The 23,245-nt window shown below is 37.0% G+C and overlaps 1 protein-coding gene across 1 annotated transcript in view; it reads right to left on the reverse strand.

The window, feature by feature from the left end:
* Window positions 1-19,255: 19,255 nt before the first annotated feature.
* Window positions 19,256-23,245, reverse strand: part of IL1RAP (interleukin 1 receptor accessory protein) — a 139,529-nt gene continuing 135,539 nt past the window's right edge. Inside the window, exon 11 of the mRNA XM_065942266.1 lies at window positions 19,256-19,989. Within this exon, the coding sequence (XP_065798338.1) occupies window positions 19,271-19,989 (719 nt within the window). The 3' untranslated portion in view covers window positions 19,256-19,270. The remainder of the gene's footprint in view (window positions 19,990-23,245) is intronic.

The raw sequence follows: 23,245 nt of genomic DNA on the forward strand, positions 1-23,245 counted from the left end.
TATAAAACAAGGATTGAGAAAAAGAAAGAGTTGAATACCCTAAAAAAGTCAGAATTTTATTACTGTGAAATGGGAGAATGGATTTTGAGATGTAAAACTTTTTTTCTTCATTGTGCATTTGCCAACAATGTGATATTTGTGTTAAGCCTGAAATAATGAATGAAGAAAATTCCGTAAGGTGAACAAATTGTTGTAGGAGATAGAGTACTGGGCATTGGAGGCAAAGGGGTCAGAAAGACATAGGGATAATTAAACAATGTGATAGTCTGGAGAAATGAGAATAGGTTGCTGTTATGGCTAAATGTCATACTAATGCTACCCACCTCCATAAAGTGTCACTTCTGAGGGGAACAGAGCATGTGAGACCCTAGGCATCCTAAAGACAAAAACTTTAAAAATTATACTATACAAAGTTAGGTTGATGTATACAATGGACTATTACCTAGCCATAAAAAGAATAAAATATTGCCATTTGCAGCAACATGAATGAACCCAGAGATTGTCATACTGAGTGAAGTCAGACAGAAGACAAGTATCAGGAAATCGCTTATATGTGGAATCTTAAAAAATAATACAAATAAATTTATTTATAAAACAGAACTAGATTCACAGATGTAGAAAACAATCTATGGTTACCAGGGGTGGACAGGAGGGAGGGATAAATTGAGACACTAGGATGGACATATTTACACTACTGTACATAAAAAGATAACTAATAAAGACCTACTGTATAGCACAGGGACTCTACTCAGTACTCTGTAATGACCTAAAAGGGAAAATAATCTAAACAACAGTGGATATATGTATATGTGTATCTGATGCGCTTTTTTGTACACCTGAAACTAACACAACATTGCAAATCAACTACACTCCAACAAAAATTTAAAAAGAACAATGCTAAGTTGAAATGGAAAAGTTAATGTTAAATAGTAACTGAGGGTGGCATGATTATTACTTGACAATGGCTTATAAAGCGCCTATCATGTGTGACAGCTTGGAGATTATGGAAAAACTAGACAAATGACAGTAATCATGCTTTCAAGTGAACTGTTACTAAGAAACATTAGGAAATGTTACTAGGTCACTGTTGAATATGTAACAAATCATTACATACAAGACAGGAAGCAAAGAACCTAGTTCTTATTCTCATAGTAACATTAACACAGGTCAAGAGAGAGTCCCACTGGGACAACCCTAAGGGATGGGATGGGGAAGGAAGTGGGAGGGGGGTTCAGGATAGGGGACACGTGTAAACCCATGGCTGATTCATGTGAATGTATGGTAAAAACCACTACAATATTGTAATTAGCCTCCAATTAAAATAAATAAATTTACCAAAAAAAGAGAGAGAGTGCACCCCAGAATTGTTCAGGTTTCTGACGATAACTTTGAATCCTTCTCATCACCCATTTGCTCTGAGAGTATTGGGACACACGTCTTTACGTTCTGGTTCTGTTTGTATCAGTTATGTCCACAAAAGACTCTCTGATTATCTCAAGATTGCTAAACTTCCCTCTTTATAGGTTTTTTTACACTCTCCTCCCCACTCCCACCCCACAAACAATCTGATCCCACCTCCATTCCATTTATCTGCTGGGATCTGTCAGACCAAGTTAATCACAGGTGGCACATGACTCTAAGGCTCCAGGATGACTTTCACCTTCTGCATTATAATCCATACATGGCTCTGGTCTTCCCCATTTCTGACCTAATTCCTTTCCTTTCTTCATGCACTACATCACTTTCACCAAGGCCTCTGGAAGTCATGGTCAGTGATTGGCAGAATTTCTGGTAGCCTTTATCTCTTCTCTGTAAATGACCTTCTCTTCTTACTCTAACAGAAGCTGGTTTGCCTCAAAGACACTGTTTGTTCTCTAGCCTTCTCAGGTGATGGCTATTTTCTTCCCATACTCCTTCTACAACTGGACTGGCAGTAATTGTATCCTCCTTGCTCTTTGTACTGCTTCTAGACCACTGTCCTCACTCCTCCAATAAAGTCATCCAGCTTTGAATTTCATGTTTACCACCCAGATTGCCTCTTAAATGTTTGCAGTCATATATCAACTCTTGATCTCTCCCTCTCACATTGTAATTTTAACAGCTGAATCACTGTCGCTCTTTCAATAGTACTGCCTTAATTGTTGTGATTCAAATATTCACATAGAGTATATTTTCAATACTTTAGCCTCTCAACCCTTGATCTCCTCACAACTAGCGGTCCTATATTCAATCTACATCACTCCCTCACTGACACTAAATTACCTTTAATGTAATGAGGCTGCATAATTTAAAATTCTCATCCTTTCAGTTTTAAGCACCCACTCTCTGTCATTGCCTATCTTTCTATGTCCCTTGACCTAGTACTCTTATTTTAACAACTGTTTGAGCTTACCAAGATCTCCAATCTATTTATCTTACCACTTTTTCCTATTCCTAAACTCTCTCATGTCCTCACTGTAATTCTTATATGGCTTACATTCCCCAGTCAATTGACATAAGTATGTCTTTGCGGGCTTTATCCACCCCCATTCTAGTCAAACCCATCTCTCCACCTACTTACCACCTGCATAGTTACAGACAGATGTGGTAGAAATAAATACACATTCATGCTGACTGATGCCATACCAATTTCATGATCATTAGTAGACTCTTATTGCTCCCCAGAAATAATAGCATATTGCCTAGGACTATTCCCTTTTTATTTTCCATGATACCTATTTCATTTCTAGCCCACTTGTCCTAAATATTTCTTCTCTTATTCTTACTCTAGACTGATTATCTTTATAATTTTTTCATTTAGAAAGCAATAGAAGAGAGCCAGAAAAGACAATTCTCAAATTCCCAGCACTATATCTACCTACCTACCTACCAGCAACCTCCTGTTACTCTGAATTTTATGCTATTTAAGGAAACCCTTCTACTTGTGCACTATTGCCAATTTACACAGGTTTATTCATCCAACAATTTTCTACTCTTTATCCTTCATCTTTAATTATCCCCTTTCTGCTTATTTACCTGTCCATGTACAACTAAATATGATGAAAAACACACAAAAATGGTGAATGGTCTCAGGTAAAAAACAGGACTACCATTATAAAGTGAGGCTTTATTATTTTAATCAGCATGGAGGAAACAGCAGCAAAGCACTTCTTGATGCCACTTATACCTCAAAAAAATTCCACTTCTCTGTTTTTAAAGTAAAATCCTTTAAGAATTATTTTACTTTCTGTACTAGTGCTGTTTCCTCTCTGTCTTGAACCCATTCAGAGCAGGTTTTTTTCTCCCACCACTCCACAAGATGCTTATCAAGCTCAGCAACATTCTCTAGTTGCTAAATTTGATGGTTCAATTCTCATCCTCATCTCACTTGATCCAGCCTCAGCATTTGACTTACTAATCACTTCCTTCACTGTGAAGTACTTTCTTCATTCGACTTCCAGGGTTCTACATTTTACATACTTTTCCTTTGCTTTCTCTTTACAAGCTTCTTGTTGGTTACTTCTCATCATGATGAACTTCCATCACTGATATTCCTTAGAAATCTTTTGGTTGGACCTTTTCTTTCTCCAGTACATCCACCTCTTTCTAATATGTTCAAGTTGAAATAATACTTGCATTTCAATATGAATACCCCAATATGCAAGGCAGAAAAACAAAGAGAACTAAAGAGCCTCTTGATGAATGTGAAAGAGGAGAGTGAAAAAACTGGCTTAAAAATCAACATTCAAAAAGCAAAGATCATGGCAAACAGATAGGGAAAAAAATGGAAACAATGGCAGATTTTATTTTCTTGGGTTCCAAAATCACTGCAGATGGTGACTGCAGCCATGAGATTAAAAGATGCTTGCTCCTTGAACGGGAATCTATGACAAACCTAGACAGCATATTAAAAAGTAGAGACATCACTTTGCTGACAAAGGTCCATATAGTCAAAGCTACAGTTTTTCCATTAGGGATATACAGATATGAAAGCTGGACCATAAAGAAGGCTGAGTGCTAAATAATTGATGCTTTTGAAAGGTGGTGTTGGAAAAAACTTTTGAGAGTCCCTTGGACAGCAAGGAGATCAAACCAGTCAATCCTAAAGGAAATCAACATTGAATATTTATTGGAAGGACTGATGCTGAAGTTGAAGTTCCAGTACTTTGGCCACTTGATTGGAAGAGACGATTCATTAGAAAAGACCCTGATGCTGGAAATGATTGCGGGCAGAAGGAGAAGGGGGCAGCAGAGAATGTGATGGTTGGATGGTATCACCGCCTCAATCGACATGAGTTTGAGCACCCCTGGAAGACAGTGAGGGCAGAGAAGCCTGGTGTGCTGCAGTTCATGGGGTCGCAAAGAATCAGACATGACTTAGAGACAGAACAACAACGAACACATCCTGTTTAGTCCTTTGTCTTGAATGGCAAGTTCCCAGTGCTAATCTGACTCCTAAGCATCATCACTTTGAAGTCTGAAGTATTTTGAATTTAAAACAAACAAACAAACTGAATTTCTATTCTTCCCCCTCTGTCAAAGCTGCCACTCTATTTTTCAGTTGCTTGGGCCAAAACTATGAATTTAAATTTAGGTCCATTCATAGTTTAATATCCCTCTTCTTATAGGTCAGAAAATTCTGTCAACTTAACTTTCAAATTGCAAAGCTTACAGCCACTTCTCGTTGCCTCCTTTGCTAACATACTGACCCAATCCTCATCATCTCTCACCTAGTGTATTGCCATTTTTGTTCTCCTATAGCTTATCCTTCACAAAATGAAATGTCCTGATAAGATGTAAAATATATCATGTCACTCCTCTATTCAGAACCCTCCAAATGATTCCAGATCTGAATATCTTTGTGTGTTCCCTAGATCCTGTTTATGCTCAAAGCGTGCTGAACTTATTAGATTTCATCTACAAGATTCTTTGATCTCTAGATTCTAGTTGGATCCAGCAATGAGAGGAACTAACTAGGAATTTGTGGGAAAAGGAGAGTGAGGTCTAGGTATTCCTCCTGTTTCTGTATGGTCAACAAATGTTGGCTGTTTCCCTCTACTGAAAGCCACAGTTGCAGTATTGCAGCCCATTCCCCACAGACACTCCTGGTGTCTTATAATTACTCTTTCTCTTTGCCATCTTAAGCCTAGGGAAGTAATGGTGCTCATTGTTGCTAGTACTGTGGTAATCCTCATATTAAGCTTATTTAAACTTTTGCCTACATTTGTAAATTTAAAATTTATTAAAGTATATTTGTTTTTCTCAATTTATATATGTCATCTGTTTCCTGTTGAGACTATGGATAAAGCTTTTGCTGTTCTACCTGGGGTAAACTGATAGGAACTTACAATGATCTACAAAGACACACATTATTGTCAAATTACCCCAGTGCCCCTGACTTCACTCCCTGTTCTCCCAGGTACTTATACTCCATGTGTAAACCACAGTACTTGTTCTTTTTTTTTTTTTTTTACTTTTTATGCCAGGAAAAATGTCAACAGTCTCAGATAAGCAGATGATACTACTCTAATGGCAGAAAGTGAAGACAAACTAGAAAACCTCTTGATGAGGGTGCTAGAGGAGAGTGAAAAAGCTGGTTTAAAACTCAAAATTCAAAAAACTAAGGTAATGGCATCCAGTCCTATTACTTCATGGCGAATAGGAGGGGAAAACATTGAAACAGAGACAGATTTTTATTTTATTGGGCTCCAAAATCACTGCAGATAGCGACTGTAGCCATGAAATTAAAAGATACTTGTTCCTTGGAAGGAAAGTTGTGACAAACCTAGACAGTGTATTAAAAAGCAGGGACATCACTTTACTAACAAAGGCCTATATAGTCAAAGTTATGGTTTTTCCAGTAGTTGTGTATAGATATAAGAGTTAGACCATAAAGAAAGTTGAGGGCTTTCAAATTTCAAATTGATTCTTGCAAATTGTGGTGCTGGAGAACACTTTCGAGAGTTCAAAGGACTGAAAGGAGATCAAACCATTCAATCCTAAAGGAAGTAAAGCCTGAACACTCACTGGAAAGACTGATGCTGAAACTGAAGCTCCAATACTGATGCCAAGAGACAACTTTTTAAAATTAATTTGTTTATTTTAATTGGAGACTAATTACTTTACAATATTGTAGTGGTTTTTGCTACACATTGACATGAATCAGCCACGGGTGTACATGTGTCCCCCATCCCGAACCCCCCTCCCACCTCCTGCCCCATTCCATCCCTCAGGGTGGTCCCAGTGCACCGGCTTTGAGTGCCCTGATTTATGCATCGAACTTGGACTGGTCATCTGTTTCACATATGGTAATATACATGTTTCAATGCTATTCTCTCAAACCATCCCACCCTTGGCTTCTCCCACAGACTCCCAAAGTCTGTTCTTTATATCTGTGTCTCTTTTGCTGTCTCACATATAGGGTCATCATTACCATCTTTGTAAATTCCATATATATGCATTAATATACTGTATTGGTGTTTTTCTTTCTGACTTACTTTACTCTGTATAATAGGCTCCAGTTTCATCCACCTCATTTGAGCTGATTCAATTGTGTTCTTTTTAATAGCTGAGTAATATTCCATTGTGTGTAAGTACTGCAGCTGTCTTTTTTTAAAAATACCCTGATGCTGGGAAAGATTGAGTGCAGGAGGGAAAGAGGGTGACAGAGGATGAGATGGTTGGATGGCATCACTGACTTAATGTACATGAGTTAGAGCAAACTTCAGGAGACAGTGAAGGGCAGTGAAGTCTGGCATGCTGAAGTCCATGGGGTTGCAAAGAGCTGGACTTGTCTTAGTGACCGAACAACAACAAAACATGGCCTTTATACTTGCTAGCAAGTCCATTCATTCCTCCATCTCTCTTATGTCTTCACTCAAAAACCACCTTTTCTGTGGGGCCTTTCTAGGAACACTATTTAAAATGAAAAGTTCCCTCCCAATACTTCTTGTCCCATGTGTCTGATTTATCTAAATCAAAGAACTTACTCTGTTTCTTAATTACTTATTAACACTTTACTTTTTTCCTGTTTACTATCACTAGGATGTAAGCCTAAAAGAGAGAAAGAAATTTAATCTGTTTTTTCACTGATGTGTTTTGAGTTTTTACAAAAGTGTTGGGCACAGAGTAGATCTTCAATATTATTGAATGAGGGAATTAATGAAAAAAATGGGAAAAATACAATGAGAGATTTGATAGGAAAGAAAATATTTTCTGCTAATGGTATCAGAAAAATGATATTTGAACTGTTACCTTGAGAGTAGACACAGGAGAGGAGTAGAAGGGTCTTCCCAGGAATTAACAATCTGAACAAAGTCACACTGATGGAAAAGTATTCTAGAAACATTGTCTCTCAGTTGGACCGGAGTGTTGACTACATATACAAAAGCAGAAAAATGTAAGTTGCTGAAGATAATAAGCCCAGGATAGAGAATGGAGTATCATCCCAAGTGCAGAGCAAAGCAAATCAAAGCAAGTTTTATTTTGTAGAAAATGAGATGCAGATTCTTTGGGACTTGACGTGTCATGGTCTAAGTTATATCCTAGAAAGACTAATTTGGTGGTGGTATCCACAAGTGTTTAGATAGGGGGAACTAGAGTCATTGAAAGAAACTAGAAAGTGATTATAAGAAGTGATGAGTCCTGAACCACAGTAGAGGTGATAAACATGGAAAGGAGGTCTGTAAGATGTATTGTATTAAGAGTTTATTGACCCCTAGAGTAAACAAATACATTATGCAGGGTTTTTGGAAGCAATGATCTCTTAATTACCATTTAACCCTGGATCAAATAGTACTTTATTAATTTTTTTTTTTACAATATCACCTGAATTTTAAAACTATAAGCAGGTTTAATTTTTTTCTTCTTGAATTCATTAGCGAAAAATACTCTACAGTACCCTGTAGGTAGTGATTATTTATCACAGCTTAGTGTCCTATCATTTTGGACTTATTTAATAGCAAGATCACAAATAGAACAGCTGCTGATGAGCACGATGCTGATTCCAGCATCAGCTGTGTTTGCAGATAGTGTGAAACAGGGACAGGAGTCCTTAATGTAGGGGTGGCAAGCAGGATAGGCATGGTGCAGCTGGGCCTCTTCCCACCCATACTAGGTCATGGGTCATCTGTAGTCAAGCAAGGACAAGGGCAAAATTTAATGAAGTTGGATGTGGTGTTGGGACCCCCAGGATTCCAGTATTGAAATTCATCTTACACAGTGATGAACAAAAACACAGTGATGAACAAAATCCTAAAATGTTATCTTTTATAGAACACTGACTGCATCTGTAATGGAGTGGAAATGGAAGTAAGAAAGAGGTATGGCTCTATTACTTTGTACTCAATGATACTGGTCATAATTAATTAATTTATTTAACAAAACATCAATGTAAAAATGTTATGTTCTCATTTTCTTGTTAAATTAAACTAGAGATTCAATAGATAGTTTCTGTCTACAGACACTTGGAGGATAGTAAGTGAAAGAGAAATACAATAAAGTATAATTCAATAACAGAAGTCTTATGAACAATACAGTCACAGAGCAGGAATATCCAAGTCTATCTGGGAAATTTCATAGGTTTAAAAACATTTGAGCTGAAGTTGATGCATTGACTGAACTCTCTTACATGGGGGAGGAAAAGAGCAGGCATTCAAACAGAGGTAACATTAGCAAAGGTATATAGAGCATGAAAATCCATGGCATGTTCAGAAAAGAGTGCTTGGTGTGTATGTAGCTCAAATTCTTAGAATTCCTGGGGAAAAGAGAAATGAAAGACTTTTGGGAAATAGATGAACAAGAGTTGATGAACAATTGACTCAGGTTGAGGAGTCAACCTGAGGAGGAGAGATCTCTGAGATCTGTTTTCACCTTGTGCAACTCAACTAGCATTTAATATACTTATGATGAATCAATTCCTTAGACACCTGACTTTGGATTACAGCTCAGAAGGAATCATGGATTATAACCTGAAACAAAGAAAAAAAGTCTTGCTTCATTATTATACCTAGAATATCTGAGTTAGAAAGGCACATCATGATGCTTGAATTGTATTGATGGGGAAACTATGACACAGTTGGTGCTTTGCTCAGGGTCTCATAGTAAAAGAATTATAGTATGAATTAGAACTCAGATCTTCTAACTCCGTAGATGTTACTGTTTATACACTGTGTAGTTTCAGAAGTAGCCTCCATTTATCTTTTGGCATGGTGAAATATATGAACATATGTCACAATAAAAAGGTCACTTGGAGTTTGTTTGGGTAAAAGACAAGAGCATAAAGCTGTTAAGAAGCAAGAAGGTAACATTTCTTTTTTTCAATCTAATTTACAAAGTGGTGACTTTGGACTTTGACATTAAAATTGGTTTAGAGAAATTGGAGGCATCAGAGTTGAACTATGAGGAGGCTCCATATAAACTTAATGTATCTTCTCAAAGCTACTGGCAGCAGGCAGTGACAGAAAACAGATAAGGGAGGAGAACAGACAGAAGTAAGGTGTTTAGCTTTACAAGTGAGGAATGAATGCTACAGGAACTAGGTCTAAACAGACAAAACACTGTTCATGATTTCTTGAGAAGAAAACTTGTACCTTTTAAATATTCTTCCAACTATAACTAGACTGGGATGCTGGTGTATATGTATGTGAGAGAGGAGGGGGTTATTTAAGCATTACTAAATAAACCAAGGTTTCCAGTGACTCCATGGTAAAGAATTCACCTGCAATGCAGGAGATGTGGGTTTGACCCCTAGGTAGGGAAGATCCTCAGGAGAAGGAAATGGCAACCCACTCTAGTGTTCTTGCCTGGGAAATTCCATTGACAGAGGAATCTGGTGGGCTACACTCTGTGGGGTTGCAAAGAGTTGGGCACGGCTTAGTAACTAAACAACAAAAACAAAGAAACATAAAATTATAGCATCCTATAGAATGTCTAGTCCAACTCCATCCTTTTATAGGGTTGGGGGACTTAGAAGTCTGAGATCCAGGGGATCAATGATGTGATTATTAATATATAATCATTTCAGTTCAGAGCTAAGACTAGAACCTGGGTTACTTCAAAGAGAGCAATTACCTACTCATCCTTCCTCTTGCAGCAGCTGCTTTTTGAAATAAACTGTCACTTTCAATCTCTTTAGAGGCAAGCCCAGAATAAAAGTTCTATTTCAGGACTCAACTCCAGACCAAGAATATGGATAACCAGCTCCACTTACCTCATCCATCTGCAGTTTTCAGAGTCTGCTTGCTTCTTTATGGAGTAGAACAGAAAGAGGGGAGGGGAAGGAAAAGAGAGAAAGAAGAGAGAGATCGAGAGACAGAGACAGAAAGACAGAGATACCAGGACTACAGATGATACCCTTCTTCTCCAGTCTACAGTCTTTCACTAGATGGAAGAAATGTCCTAGCCAGAACAAATAGTTAGCTCTCATTTGAGTTGTGGTGCCAGTAGGTTAGCTTATTGGGTTAGGGGTGAAGTTAGGAAGGCTAATGACCAATCACTTTCCTTTTCTGAACTCCAATTTATTCAACTGAAAACATTTTTTTCTGTGTTACAGGGCTGGCTCTAAAATATGTTGACGGATTCTTTGATCCTGCCTTCAAGAGCTAAATTCCCCTCTTCTCGAATTTGGGCTGGATATTGGGACTCATTTCTAACCAATAAACTATTGCAGAGGTAACGATACATCACTTTGCAGACTGGGTCATAGATGATACTTAGTGAGACTCTCTTTCTCTGCCTCTCTCTGGAATCCCTTCCTCTGGTGTAAGCCAGCTGATGTGTCATATGGATACTAAGGAACCCTACGACCCTACAGGGAGGTCCATATGGCAAGGGACTGAGGCTTGCTACAAACACCCATGTGCTTGCACTTGGAAGTGGATCCTCTATCCTCAGTGAAGCCGGCAGATGACCACAGCCCTGGACACACTCTGACAGCAACCTTAGGAGTAACTCTGAGCAGGAACCTCCCAGCTAAGCCTCTCCCAAATTCCTAACCCACAGAAAATGTGCCATAATCAATAGGTATTGTTTCAAGCTGCTATGGGGAATTCATTATATGGCAATGCAAAACAAATAGAGCTATTTTTCTACTTCTTACTTTTTCAGAAACTGATTTTTTTGGGGGGGGTAATCTTCAGTGTTTAGAGTCCTATGAAATTGTATTGTCTATTCTCTAACTTTTAGGTATGAAAGATTACAATTACTCTATGTACTATGGGAAGTACCCCAGTATTTAGTAGACTAAGGAGCTTCATTCGGACCTCTTCATTTCCTCAACTTTCTTCTATAAAACCATTGTCATCTTCACCCCACTATCAAGCACATGTGCTCTGCTTAGTCACTTCAGCCATGTTTGACTCTATGCAACCCTATGGACTGTAGCCCACCAAGGCTCCTCTGTTCATGGAATTTTCCAGGCAAGAATACTGGAATGGGTTTCCGTGCCCTCCTCCATGGAATCTTCCCAACCCAGGGATTGAACCCACATCTCTTGCTTCTCCTGAATTGGTAGAGGGGTTCTTTACCACTAACACCATCTGGGAAGCCCAAGCACATAGTTTCCACATTTTACAGCTTCACGTTTATTATATAATTTTACCTTTACAACAATCCAATGAGGTAGACATTGTATTACTCTTATTTTATTTATGAGGAAATTAAAAACATGAGAGCAGAAGTGTCTGCTTGAAAATCACACAGTTTATAGAAGAATTGTTATTCCAATTCAGGTCTTCTGACTTCTATCTACTATTTTTTATACTATATCAAGAGCCCATATGATGAAAGTAACCATTCAACTTTATTCCTTAATACCTGACATCCACTCCATGTTTTAACTGTCAAGTATGATATTTAGGGAGTTTTATATATCATCCTTCCCTTTTTTTATTACTGGGGTTTGTGAAAAAAATGAATGGGTTCATTTATTCTTTTTTTTTCCTCCTGACACTTCTTAAAAGTCATCAATGAGATGGATGAAACTGGAGCCCATTATACAGAGTGAAGTAAGCCAGAAAGATAAAGACCATTACAGTATACTAACACATATATATGGAATTTAGAAAGATGGTAATGATAATGCTATATGCAAAACAGAAAAAGAGACACAGATGTACAGAACAGACTTTTGGGCTCTGTGGGAGAAGGCGAGGGTGGGATGTTTCGAGAGAACAGCATCGAAACATGTATATTATCTAGGGTGAAACAGATCACCAGCCCAGGTTGGATGCACGAGACAAGTGCTCGGGCCTGGTGCGCTGGGAAGACCCAGAGGGATCTGGTAGAGAGGGAGGTGGGAGAGGGGATCGGGATGGGGAACACATGTAAATCCATGGCTGACTCATGTCAATGTATGGCAAAAACCACTACAATATTGTAAAGTAATTAGCCTCCAACTAATAAAAATAAATGAAAAAAATAAATAAAATTAACTTATCCTTTTAAAAAAAAGTCATCAAATTGTTTTGCTTATAGCCAGGTTACTACACCTTCAACACTTTCCTGTTCTAGGTGACAGACCACATGTCCTGGCCTTTGACTATGCACTTAAGTCTAATGTTATCATCTGCATTGGTTTTCCTCATATATTATGTAATTTCATATTAAGATATAAAAATAAAAGACTCAAATCTTAGTATGTGAGACTGAGTTTTAAGTTTTGCATTTTAAGGGAAAAAATTGTCTAGTGTATTAGGATTTTTTAACCTCTTTACTCCAAATTTGTAATATGTCACTATTGATTTTTCATTATTGGCATTTATTGGCATTTCATAATAGTTCAATAGTTCTATTGAACTATTGGCAAATATTGTATGGACAACTTGAGGCAGTCATCCTTGACAAGATTATATATTTATATGTGTGTGTATAAATCATTTTGGTAGATGTATCAGTCTGGAGTAAGCTCAGTTTTTAAAAAGATGTTCAATTCTGGTTCAGAACCATTGTCCAAGGTATGTTTCAAAATATGACACAAATTACGAATTGAGCTTGGTGCTCAGTGCTTCAGCTATATCCCGACTCTTGTGACCCCATGGGCTATAACCCACTAGGTTCCTTTTGTCCATGGGATTTCCCAGGGAAGAATACTGGAGTGGGTTGCCATTTCCTTCTCCAGGTGATCTTCCTGACATGGGGATTCAAACTTATATCTTCTGCATTGCAGGCAGATTCTTTACTGACTGAGCTACCAGGGAAGCCCAAATACAAATTAATTAGTGTATAACACAGTTTTAGACAGTAGAAAAGCAATAAGTGGTTATGTATACCTTTGTGTCTTATATGAAAAATACATCTAAGATTGTATCTTGAGTTTTTCTTTTTCTTTTTTCTATATGGCAATAGAGTGTTAATGTTCTCATTACCTGGAGTAGGATAAAAATAGCTCACGATCCGAGTTCAGTTTATTTTGAATCTTTTTACTTCCTTTCCATGAACCCATTTCAAAGAGCATTCTTTTCATTTAAATATTTTTAAGTGTTTTTAATTGTCCAAAATAAAAATCTTGTAAATTATTCTCTGAAGATTTGGAATGTGTCAATGGTGTCCTCACCTCACTAGGGCATAAAACCTCTTTGTTCAATATTATAACATATAACCGAATTATATATATATATATATACACACACACACACGCACACCCATACATGTATAATGATCACTTCAGCGTACAGCAGAAATTAACACAACCTTGTAAACCAAGTATGGTGACAGTGGTTGAGTCGCTGATTCATATCCGAGTCTTGTGATTCCATGGACTGTAGCCCATCAGACTACTCTGTCCACGGGATTTCCAAGGCAAGAATATTGGAGTGGGTTGCAATTTCCTTCTCCAAGGGATCTTCCTGACCCAGGAATTGAACCCATGGTTCCTAACTGCAGATGCTTCACCAGGGAGCCACCCAGGAAGCCTAAAACCAACTATGTTTAAATGTAGGGAAAAAGTTCCTTGAGTACCCATCTTTACCACCCCCAAAATAGCATTTTTTCTCATGATAAAATGCTATTTCATGATATTAGAAGAGTCATATGAACATTCAGATTTTAGTACAGTCTCCAAATCGTAGAACAGATGCCTAGATAATAGTAGACTTCATAAAGCACACATTAGCATTCGTCTCTTCCTTCATCTGAGCTTTAACATGTTCAGTTTGAATTCCCTATTTAGCTTTTCAGATAAATGGATAAGTGATGCTTTCTAATGGACATGTTACATGCTCTGCTGTGTTCTAAATGTCTTTAATTCTTCTGAGGGTTCCTGAATATTCAAAAATGCAATGGCTCATTGGCAGATAGTTTGAGCGTCACATTCTTAGAGAGCTAACTGAATGGAAATTAACCAAATACAGAAACTTAAAATTTTTCAATTTTTAAGAGTGCTTCCCCTTAACCAGAAGCTATATTTATTGTGCATTTCTTCAATGATTTTTCTTCAGGGAACATTTAAATGCAAGGTCTATCCTTTTCTCTACACTGTTTTTTTTTTGTTGTTGTTTTTCTGTTTTTTTCCCACAGCAATCTGACTTGACAGGTAGGTAAACTGCAATAGCGTGTTGGCAGCAAAGTCCTTCTATTCCTTCATTACCAAAGTATGTGACATATCTCAGTTTTTAGGTCTCTTGGCTCTTCAGGCAATCTCAGTATCATATTCTTAGCCACAAATAATGTTATGTGTTTTCCAAGTTCTAATTCATTCTTCTTTCTAGGAACACAGGAAGACTGCATTTTCCAGCCTTCTCTATGACTAGATCAGTATGTGTAGCTAGTTCTGGCCAATGAACTGTGAAAGTACTAAGTATAATAATTAGTCTGAAGTATAGAATAACAGGATGCCACACATTTCAGGTGGCAATGCTAAAGAAAGTAAGCATTTATGCCTGGACAAGTAGCATATGTAAGAAATGTCTTGTTATATGAAGCTACTAAAATTTTGAGGTTATTTGTTAGCACAGCATTGCTTATGTGATTCTGATAATTATATATTATAAGCTACAGCAGTCCTATCAGATTCCAAATGTCAGTGTTTGATGTTTCATACATTATAAATATACTCTATTAGCTACTCATCTATTCAAATATCTCCTCATGCTGAGGCAACTCCAAGGGTTAAACTTGCCCTATATTTTCATCTATAGCCTGTAAACAACTTGTTAAAAGGATGATCCGTAGTCCTCCTTCGCTGGATAAAATCAGAGCCTACAAGGGTAAAAGAGTTAAAAAGAGATAAAAATTATTGTTTCTTAAGCATTTTTGTAACTCAGAATCACCTGGAAAGTTTATTCTGAGTGCAAATCTGCTCTACTCAAGAGATCCTCATATTGCATGGGATCAAGAAATATGCATTTTAATATGAAACCAAAATTGGCTCTCATGTGGATGTATCTAGGAATACACTTTAAGAAACTTTAGAGTAGACTCTAATAAAGGCTGTTTCCTCTTTTAGCCTGAATAGCATAAAAATATGATGGGGTTAGACAGAATTATCATAGGTAGTTGTTTATTTCATGCATGGCATAGCTTATTTGAATTATCAAGGGCTTGGACAATGTCCAGTACTTAATAAATCAGTCTCTCTGGAGTAGGGGTTTCACCTGAGATCTTCACATGCCCCCCCAACAATTTTTAGACACAACAGGGTTTGAAATAATTGCCATAGGGATTATTTGTCCTTCTGTACACATCTTTATGATTAGTTCAATTTATTATTCATGACTTTTTAAAAAACATTAGTTTAGGAACATTAGTTTACCAACCACCTCAGATCTTTACACAGGAAGTAAATATATTATTACTAGAGTTTTTATTAATTATAAGAAGTAATTGTAACCTATGGTGTAAATGATAGTACCTAAAATATTATATTTGATTTTCAAGATGAATGGTGAACATATTTTTATTTTCCATGAAGAAAAATACAAATTATCTATTTGAGGGGAAATTATAATATGATTATAGATTCTAGAAGACAAAATGATTCCACTTTTTAATATTTAAATGTTGTAATATTTTAAAGTGAAATTATATAAAACCATAATATGACAAGGTCAGTTGTCACATTGCATACTTGATATGATATTTAATTCATGTGTATGTGGGTTAACATTAACTGCTTTTTTGATTGAAATGTATAACGGTTCGAATTAAATAGTTCTAATTAGGTGACTTTGTAATAGGAATACTTCCACTTGAATCTTACAAGAGTAGTTCTACAATCAGCACTGGGTCAGGTGTCAGAAGCCCAGATTAGAAGCCCAACCCTTGCTAATTGACTGAGTGTCATTAGTAAAGTCACTTTATCTGTATAATATGTTCCTGTTCTGTACTGCTTTTGTGTTAAAAAAATGATGTAATAAAATCAATTTGTAAGCCATAAATAGTTATACAAATGGAAGTTTATGCAATCACAAGAGTGATTTCACTATGGATATAAAATTGGCCAACAATTATCGAGCACTTTCAATGTGCCAGGCACTGTGATATGAACCTACATGAGTTATACAATTTAATACTCACAAAGCACAATAAGTTTAATAATAATATCTCCATTTTAGCTCACAGGAGATGGAGACCCTTAGAGCCCATGGTAAAACACAGGAGAGAAGGAGATCTCATATTTATCTCTACTTAACTTGAAACTTATTCCTAAAAAGGCAATATTCCTGTGTAAGTGATATCCATTTAACCTATAGCCATATCAATTGAGTTATGAATCTGCATGACCCATGAGGAAATATTTTTTCTCATTATTTAGCCCACTGAAATACATTGTACTGAACAGTACATTCAATTGTACCATGTTGGGTCAGGAAATAATGATATAACCGCCTTGCTTTTCTCCATACTGTACAAGTATGGTCTATTATCTGTCTGAACATCTTTCTGATTTTGGCTATATGCCAAAAATCATGACGTTTTATTGGTTGCATTGTACTTAAATTGTCAATGGAAATTGATACTGACCAAAATTGACCTTTTGAGAATACCATGATTATCCAGCTACACATTCATAATAAGAGTTCATGTTTAATTTTCCATGCTTCTGCCACTAGTCTTTTCATTTACCTTCTCCATTTAGGAAATAATTTATAAACAACAAAAGTAGTCTATCAATTTTCCCAAACATATTTTATGGTTTGAAACACTGTGCTAATAAGGAATAAGACTGATTATGGATAACTGCATTCTCTCTCTACTTGGGATTTGGAGCAATTTACATTAACCACTATTTAACAGATTTAGAGAGAAACTACTATCTATCTTCCAAGTGAAGATTCCTGAATATACATCAAGAATGGATTAATCTCTTTAAGAAGGCTTGCAATGTAGAACATGAGCTGCACACGGTCATTTACTGCTGGGTGTTCAGGTAGAGTGGCCTATCCTTTCCTAATTACAAGTTTCCTGTTGAGTCCCATTTACTCTGGAGGGCCTATTCCCTCATCTTATTTCTGCATGAAAAGGATCTAATCGCTTCTTGTTTCAACAGAGAATTCTGTATTTCTTTTCAAGGGGAGGAGTGGGATGAAAACTCTGGTTTCTTTCTCCAGCTCTCATTCATTATTAATAACCGAGAAAGGCTGACACCCACTGGGCCATAGCTCATGAGGAGTCAGGTTTATGTGCTGAAATGAGTGCTAATGTCTGGTACCACCTTTGCCTCCTTTTACTTTGCTCTTGTTCATGAGCAAAGTATGAGCAAAATTAGATTATGCTTCTAATTTTCTTACAGTAAAACCACCATGCAGGGACCCTTTATAGACTAGATGGAAGACACGCTATTTCCAGCTTTTTCTCCTTAATGGAGTGTTGGGTCAGTTCAGCCCTATTATGAGGGTCTGGGTGTATTTAATTTGGGGACGGAATAAATGTTTTCCACTATTTTCTTAGGGCCAGTCTGTGTTCTCCAGTCTCAATATCACCAGGGTTATCTGGATACCCATTCAACATATACTTTTCGAGTGAATACTTTAGCTCTGAAATGACAAATTAGTGTCCCTTTGGGTGAATATGTACCTATGTGTTCAGGTTGTTTCCTTTTTTTTAAATGTCATTTCATAATTGACAGATTACTTAAAAATATAGAATTTCAGATTTATTTGAAAAATAACACTCTTTCAATTCTGGGGCTTAATCATTGACAAGAATCAAGTGAAACAGAGTGAAGGATGCTCCTTTTTAAAGAAATAAACACTTCACCTCCAGGCTTAATTATCTCTATTTTCTCTCTGACTTGGAAATCAAATGCTATGTGTCTTTTATCTCTATCTATGTCCACATACACATGAGTACTAGATGAAGAGTATTATATTATACTTATATGTGGCCCTCTTTTCTCCTTTTTCTTACTTTTTGATCCTTGTAGGCACTTGAATGACTATCCTCAGAATTTCAAATGAGAAGAAGGCATTGATGGACCAACCTCTACCCTAACCCCTAACCATACTGAATTTTTCAGCTGTCATTTTCTAAAATTATAATGATATTTTTGTATAGCTCTTCATTTCCTTTGAGACATTTTCTCAGTCTCTTTTGGCCCTTTCCTAGATCATTCCTAGAAAGAAACTAAAGATACATCTCAGCTTTCCTAGTACCCAAACCAAATCTCAATTTCCTTAAAGAGAATATTCTTCAGATATGAATTTAAAAGCCATAAAAAAGTAGAAGGGAAAGAGAGAGGTAAAAATTTGTTAGTACAAATGAAATCACATAAAAATATAACTTTATTGATGCTAACAACTTTAGGCAGTTTAGAGAACACTAGTTTACAGTGAGACAGAACACTCTGTATCCCTATGTGGGAGTACTCGGTTCTTCCTGGGAAAATGTTCTGTAGGTTTCCCATTGAGCTTATTCCTACAGCTTCCGCCAAAATTGAAACTGACTTCTTTCCATAACGCTCCCTTGAGATGCACATACCCTGTTAAGTGTCATAGCCCAAGTATACCTGACTGACTTACAGTTTGAGGTTGGTCAACAAACTCAAAGGAAGCCCTGAAATTCTTTGCTCTGTTTAAAACCATAGGGTAAGAGAGAGGATCAGACTTTAGGCAACTTGCACATACTGACCTTCTAGGGCCCAAGAAGAGTGTGCTCTTCTGAGGCCATTAGAGGCAATAAATCTGGATTCAGGTCCTTCGGGTCTTTTGTGTCCTAGAAATAAATAGTTTTTAAAAATCAATAAAGGGGACACAAGCTGACAGTCCATTAGATGATAAAAATGTCAATTATTCCCATAGGTTCATGACACATAATGGGCTGGTAGAAATAGCAGCCACCACCCACCACACAGTAATTAGAGGATATAAAAGTCATTGTTATTGGATAAATCCGTGAAATGGTGAAGAGCAAGGGCTGAAATCTGGGGAGCAGGGGCTTCCAATCTGGTGCCATTTTGTATCCACTGAGTGTCTGACTCTTGGGGAACGGGCTTACAGAGGTGCGTCTCCCACTGGGGCTGGGCGTGGATCTCCGCCCGACTCTTGCTCCTGAGCTGACTCTCGCCTTCACAGTAGGTGACACAGCAGCGGCAGGCCGCCGAGGCCTTCCCTCTGTGCTTGGACGCGGGGTCTGGGCCCGGAGAGGCGCCTGCAGCTCTCCCCGAGCTCTGGGGCTCTGGGGGCTCTTTCAAACGGCTTTTCCTCCTTTGCACGTGGTCCAGACTGATGTCAGACTGGGAGGAACAGCTCTCATTCCAGCCAGAGCTAGCACTCAGACTTCTCAGTGGGAGAGCCAGTCTCAAGGCCTTCCAGAATTTAGAGCCAGAATGCTTGGACTTCTCTCCCTTCCAGCTCACAAAAGACACAGACTCCTTCAGCTGTAGGATGCTTGGGTGTGGCTGCTCAAGTGGACGGTACTCAACCACAATGAGCTTGGTGGCAATGGAGTTCTGGCACATGACACCCAGTTTGAACTCTAGCATGCTGATGCTCTTTTCGGTCACATAATCTGGGCTCAGCACAACAATCATCCTCCGGCTCCTTTGAATGAAGTCAAAAACTGCTTCCACTGTATCTATAGGAGAATGAAAGATAGGACAATGCCTAGTGAAAACATACAAGCTTCAGTTCATCGTTGACAATCCCAGGGAGGACAGGCAATGAGCACTTGAGAATATAAGATCGAAGTGTTAAATAATCTACGCAGGTAAGGAATCTCATCTACACTACTCTTTTGACTGCAGTGTCTGCTACCTTCAAGGATGAGGAAGTAACCACCCCTAAAAGCAGCTAATTTCAGCTCTACTTGTAAATAATTTCTTGTTTTGAAAAGCCATTTCCTTCCACTTTAGTGGTCTTAGATCTAACATTTTAAAATACTTTAAGTATCTCATAATTATTGTGATCTCATTGTATTTTTTTCCTCATCTCTAGATTAAATAGCTTTCATGAATTTTGTATCTTATTCTCCGTATGAATTGGTATCAAGTCTTTTTCCTACTTTTACTGATTTTTTTTTTCTTAGTAACATTCAGTTTATGTATCTGTCACCTAAGAGTAGTATCATGAACAGGACTGAACATAATGCTCCAGACACAATCAGCAAAGATCTACAGGGTATTACTAGCTCCTAAGATCCACACAGTTATTGCTCTTAATACTTAAAATTTTTGGACATATCAGACAGTTCATAGTATTGACTGTGATGTCAACCAAAATTCCCTTTCTTTTTCTATGTCAAGAATTGGTCTGAATAACAATTAAAGAGGCAACAACAATGACAACAGTAACTGGTAAAAATCAGCCAATTAGTTGAGACTTTTCACAAAGCATTCAATTCTAACAGTTATTGTGGTGAATTTGTGCAAAACCTAATGGAAGCTTCTTGAGATAAACGCAGTGCTAAACTCATTGTGAGATTTAGGAGCTTAAACAGATTTTCTGAAGCAAATTCCAAACTTGTAAATTGCAGCTGTTGACAACTCCAAAAACACATGCTGTGAGCAGACCATGAGACTGAGCATCTGTGCTTTTCAGGCCAGGAGTGAAGCACTGAGGGAGAAATTTTTCAGTCTGTGAAGACAAGCTGAAAGTTTGCAGCGAATTGGATCATGGATTTGACAGGGAATGAAGGAGCTTTGCTCTCTACCATATTATTTCTTTCCAGCTGTTGAATTTAACATGAATTTGAAGGAAAACCAAAAGAGATGTGCTCAGTGTTCAAGAACTTCTGACTGGCTTTATCAAGAGCACAAAGTATTTTGGTCGCTTTTTGCTTCAATCTTATCTTTTTGCTTCAATCACTTATCTTCAAAGCCTGTTTGTGTGTGTGTGTCTGTATTTGTGTTTGTGTGTGTATGTATTTGTGTGTCTTGCTAACTCCTTTTTTTCCCTATCTTATTCAGAATCTTATGTTTCTACCTTTCATAAAACCAAGGATGTGAGTTTAGAAAGTTTACTGTTTCTCTTGTATCATGATGAATATGATATGACCCTAAGATAACATGGATAGGTTTTCAACAAAAGGAACTTGTGCACTCAAATTGTATGTGTGGAGGGAGGAGGTGTGTAACTGTGGGTATGGGTGGTTCATTTCTAAATAGTCACTTTAGGAAAATGTTTGTTCTGTCAAAAGGGGGTACCATTGTTGAAAATAAAACATTGTCTTAGACCCTCTAAAAAAATTGACTTTAAAGCCTATGGCTTCTTCTTTTTTTTTTTTTTTAAATTTTGGTAATCCACTTGAAAGTGGAGGATTTGCCTTTTAGAGAGGGTAATGCAAAAAAAATAAATAAATATGAATGGTGGAATTCCAGACATTGAGGAATAGATTAGAAGATGGTTTTCAGATAAGAGTTGGTCTATACCTCAGCGTCTTCATATAGTACTTTGAAGGAAACTGCCTCTTTTATGGCCTATTTTAATATCTTCCAAACTGTTAAATTTCATATTTGAGGATGTTAATTATTACTTTTTTTTAATGATGAATATTATTTGGAGAGGGAATCTTAAATTAGGTCGTTTATTCTGTTTGGCTCAAAAAAAAAAAAAAAAGAAAACCTGAGGTGTGGCTATAGATGGATAACACCAGTTTTTCTTGTGTGGTAATAAATTAGGTTTGAAGTGAAGTTTCTGATCTAGAACTCTTCACTACTCTAGAATAGTCTTGCCTACAATAGTTATAATATCCTTGGTATTAACTTGGGAGTAGAAAGAAAACTAGGACTGTAATTTTGTTCTTTAGCTAGATTACTGGTATATGAGAGTGTGTTAAACCTCTCTTTCTCTTAAAACTTGAAATATAGATTTTAAAAAATAGGGGCATCTAATTTGAAAGATAAATTTGAATTCAAATACTGGTTTATCCATTTATCTTAATAGTACAATCATTTATTTTAGTACCTTTAAAGTTGAATTCATCCATCTATAGAATGCACATAATGAGAGCCAATTTGTAGGGTTGCTGGACAATTTATCAATACCTATAGGTCAATGTCTACTGCATGGTATGCTTTTGAATTAATCACCTTGATTAAAGTATTATTATTCAATGTTTACTGAGCACAATATTAAAATAATGTATTGACTAATATTGATTCAAAATTAATCCCTAATGGGAACTTTAGAGGATTGACTTAAAATGTGGATTCGAAGTTTTCAAATTCTGTCTATTCAGTTTAAAATAAATGTGGATAATATACTATTGGAATACTTAGTTAGCCCATTGCTAAGACTACTTCATATCCCTTGACTAGAAACAGAGAAATAGATAAGCTGCTGAATGTGTCTCTTATTACACTGCATGTTTACTTGCATCAAAGACCTAATAACCTCAGTTGCTGTTTAAGTCACTCAGTTGTGTCCAACTCTTCGCAACACAATGGAGTATAATCTGCCAGCCTCCTCTGTCCATGAAATTTTCCAGGCAAGAATAGGCTGTCATTTCCTTCTCTAGGCGATCTTCCTGACCCAGGGATTGAACCTGCATCTCTTGCATTGGCAGGAGGATTCCTTACCTCTGCATCACCTGTCTGCTTATATCTCCAAAGACAGTGATATACATTATGTTTCAACTCTGCTTTAAAGTTGTTTCTCATGAGTAAGGATTGCTTTTTTTTGTAACTTCCATGTGTTGATCCTAAGACTACTCTTTGAAGACTGGTTTGAAACAGGGAAATTTTTTGGAGGAAGAATTTTTGCTAAGCAAATCAGTTAAGTTATAGAGGCCCAATAAATATTCTTGGAATAAATAAGATTTATTTTAAAAAAGCAAGAAAGCTCTCCTGTTACTACAGGCTTAATATTAACTCAAAAGAAAATGTCTTTTCAAA

This window comes from Muntiacus reevesi, chromosome 8, assembly GCF_963930625.1.
Source record: "Muntiacus reevesi chromosome 8, mMunRee1.1, whole genome shotgun sequence".
In the NCBI taxonomy this organism is placed as follows: domain Eukaryota; kingdom Metazoa; phylum Chordata; class Mammalia; order Artiodactyla; family Cervidae; genus Muntiacus; species Muntiacus reevesi.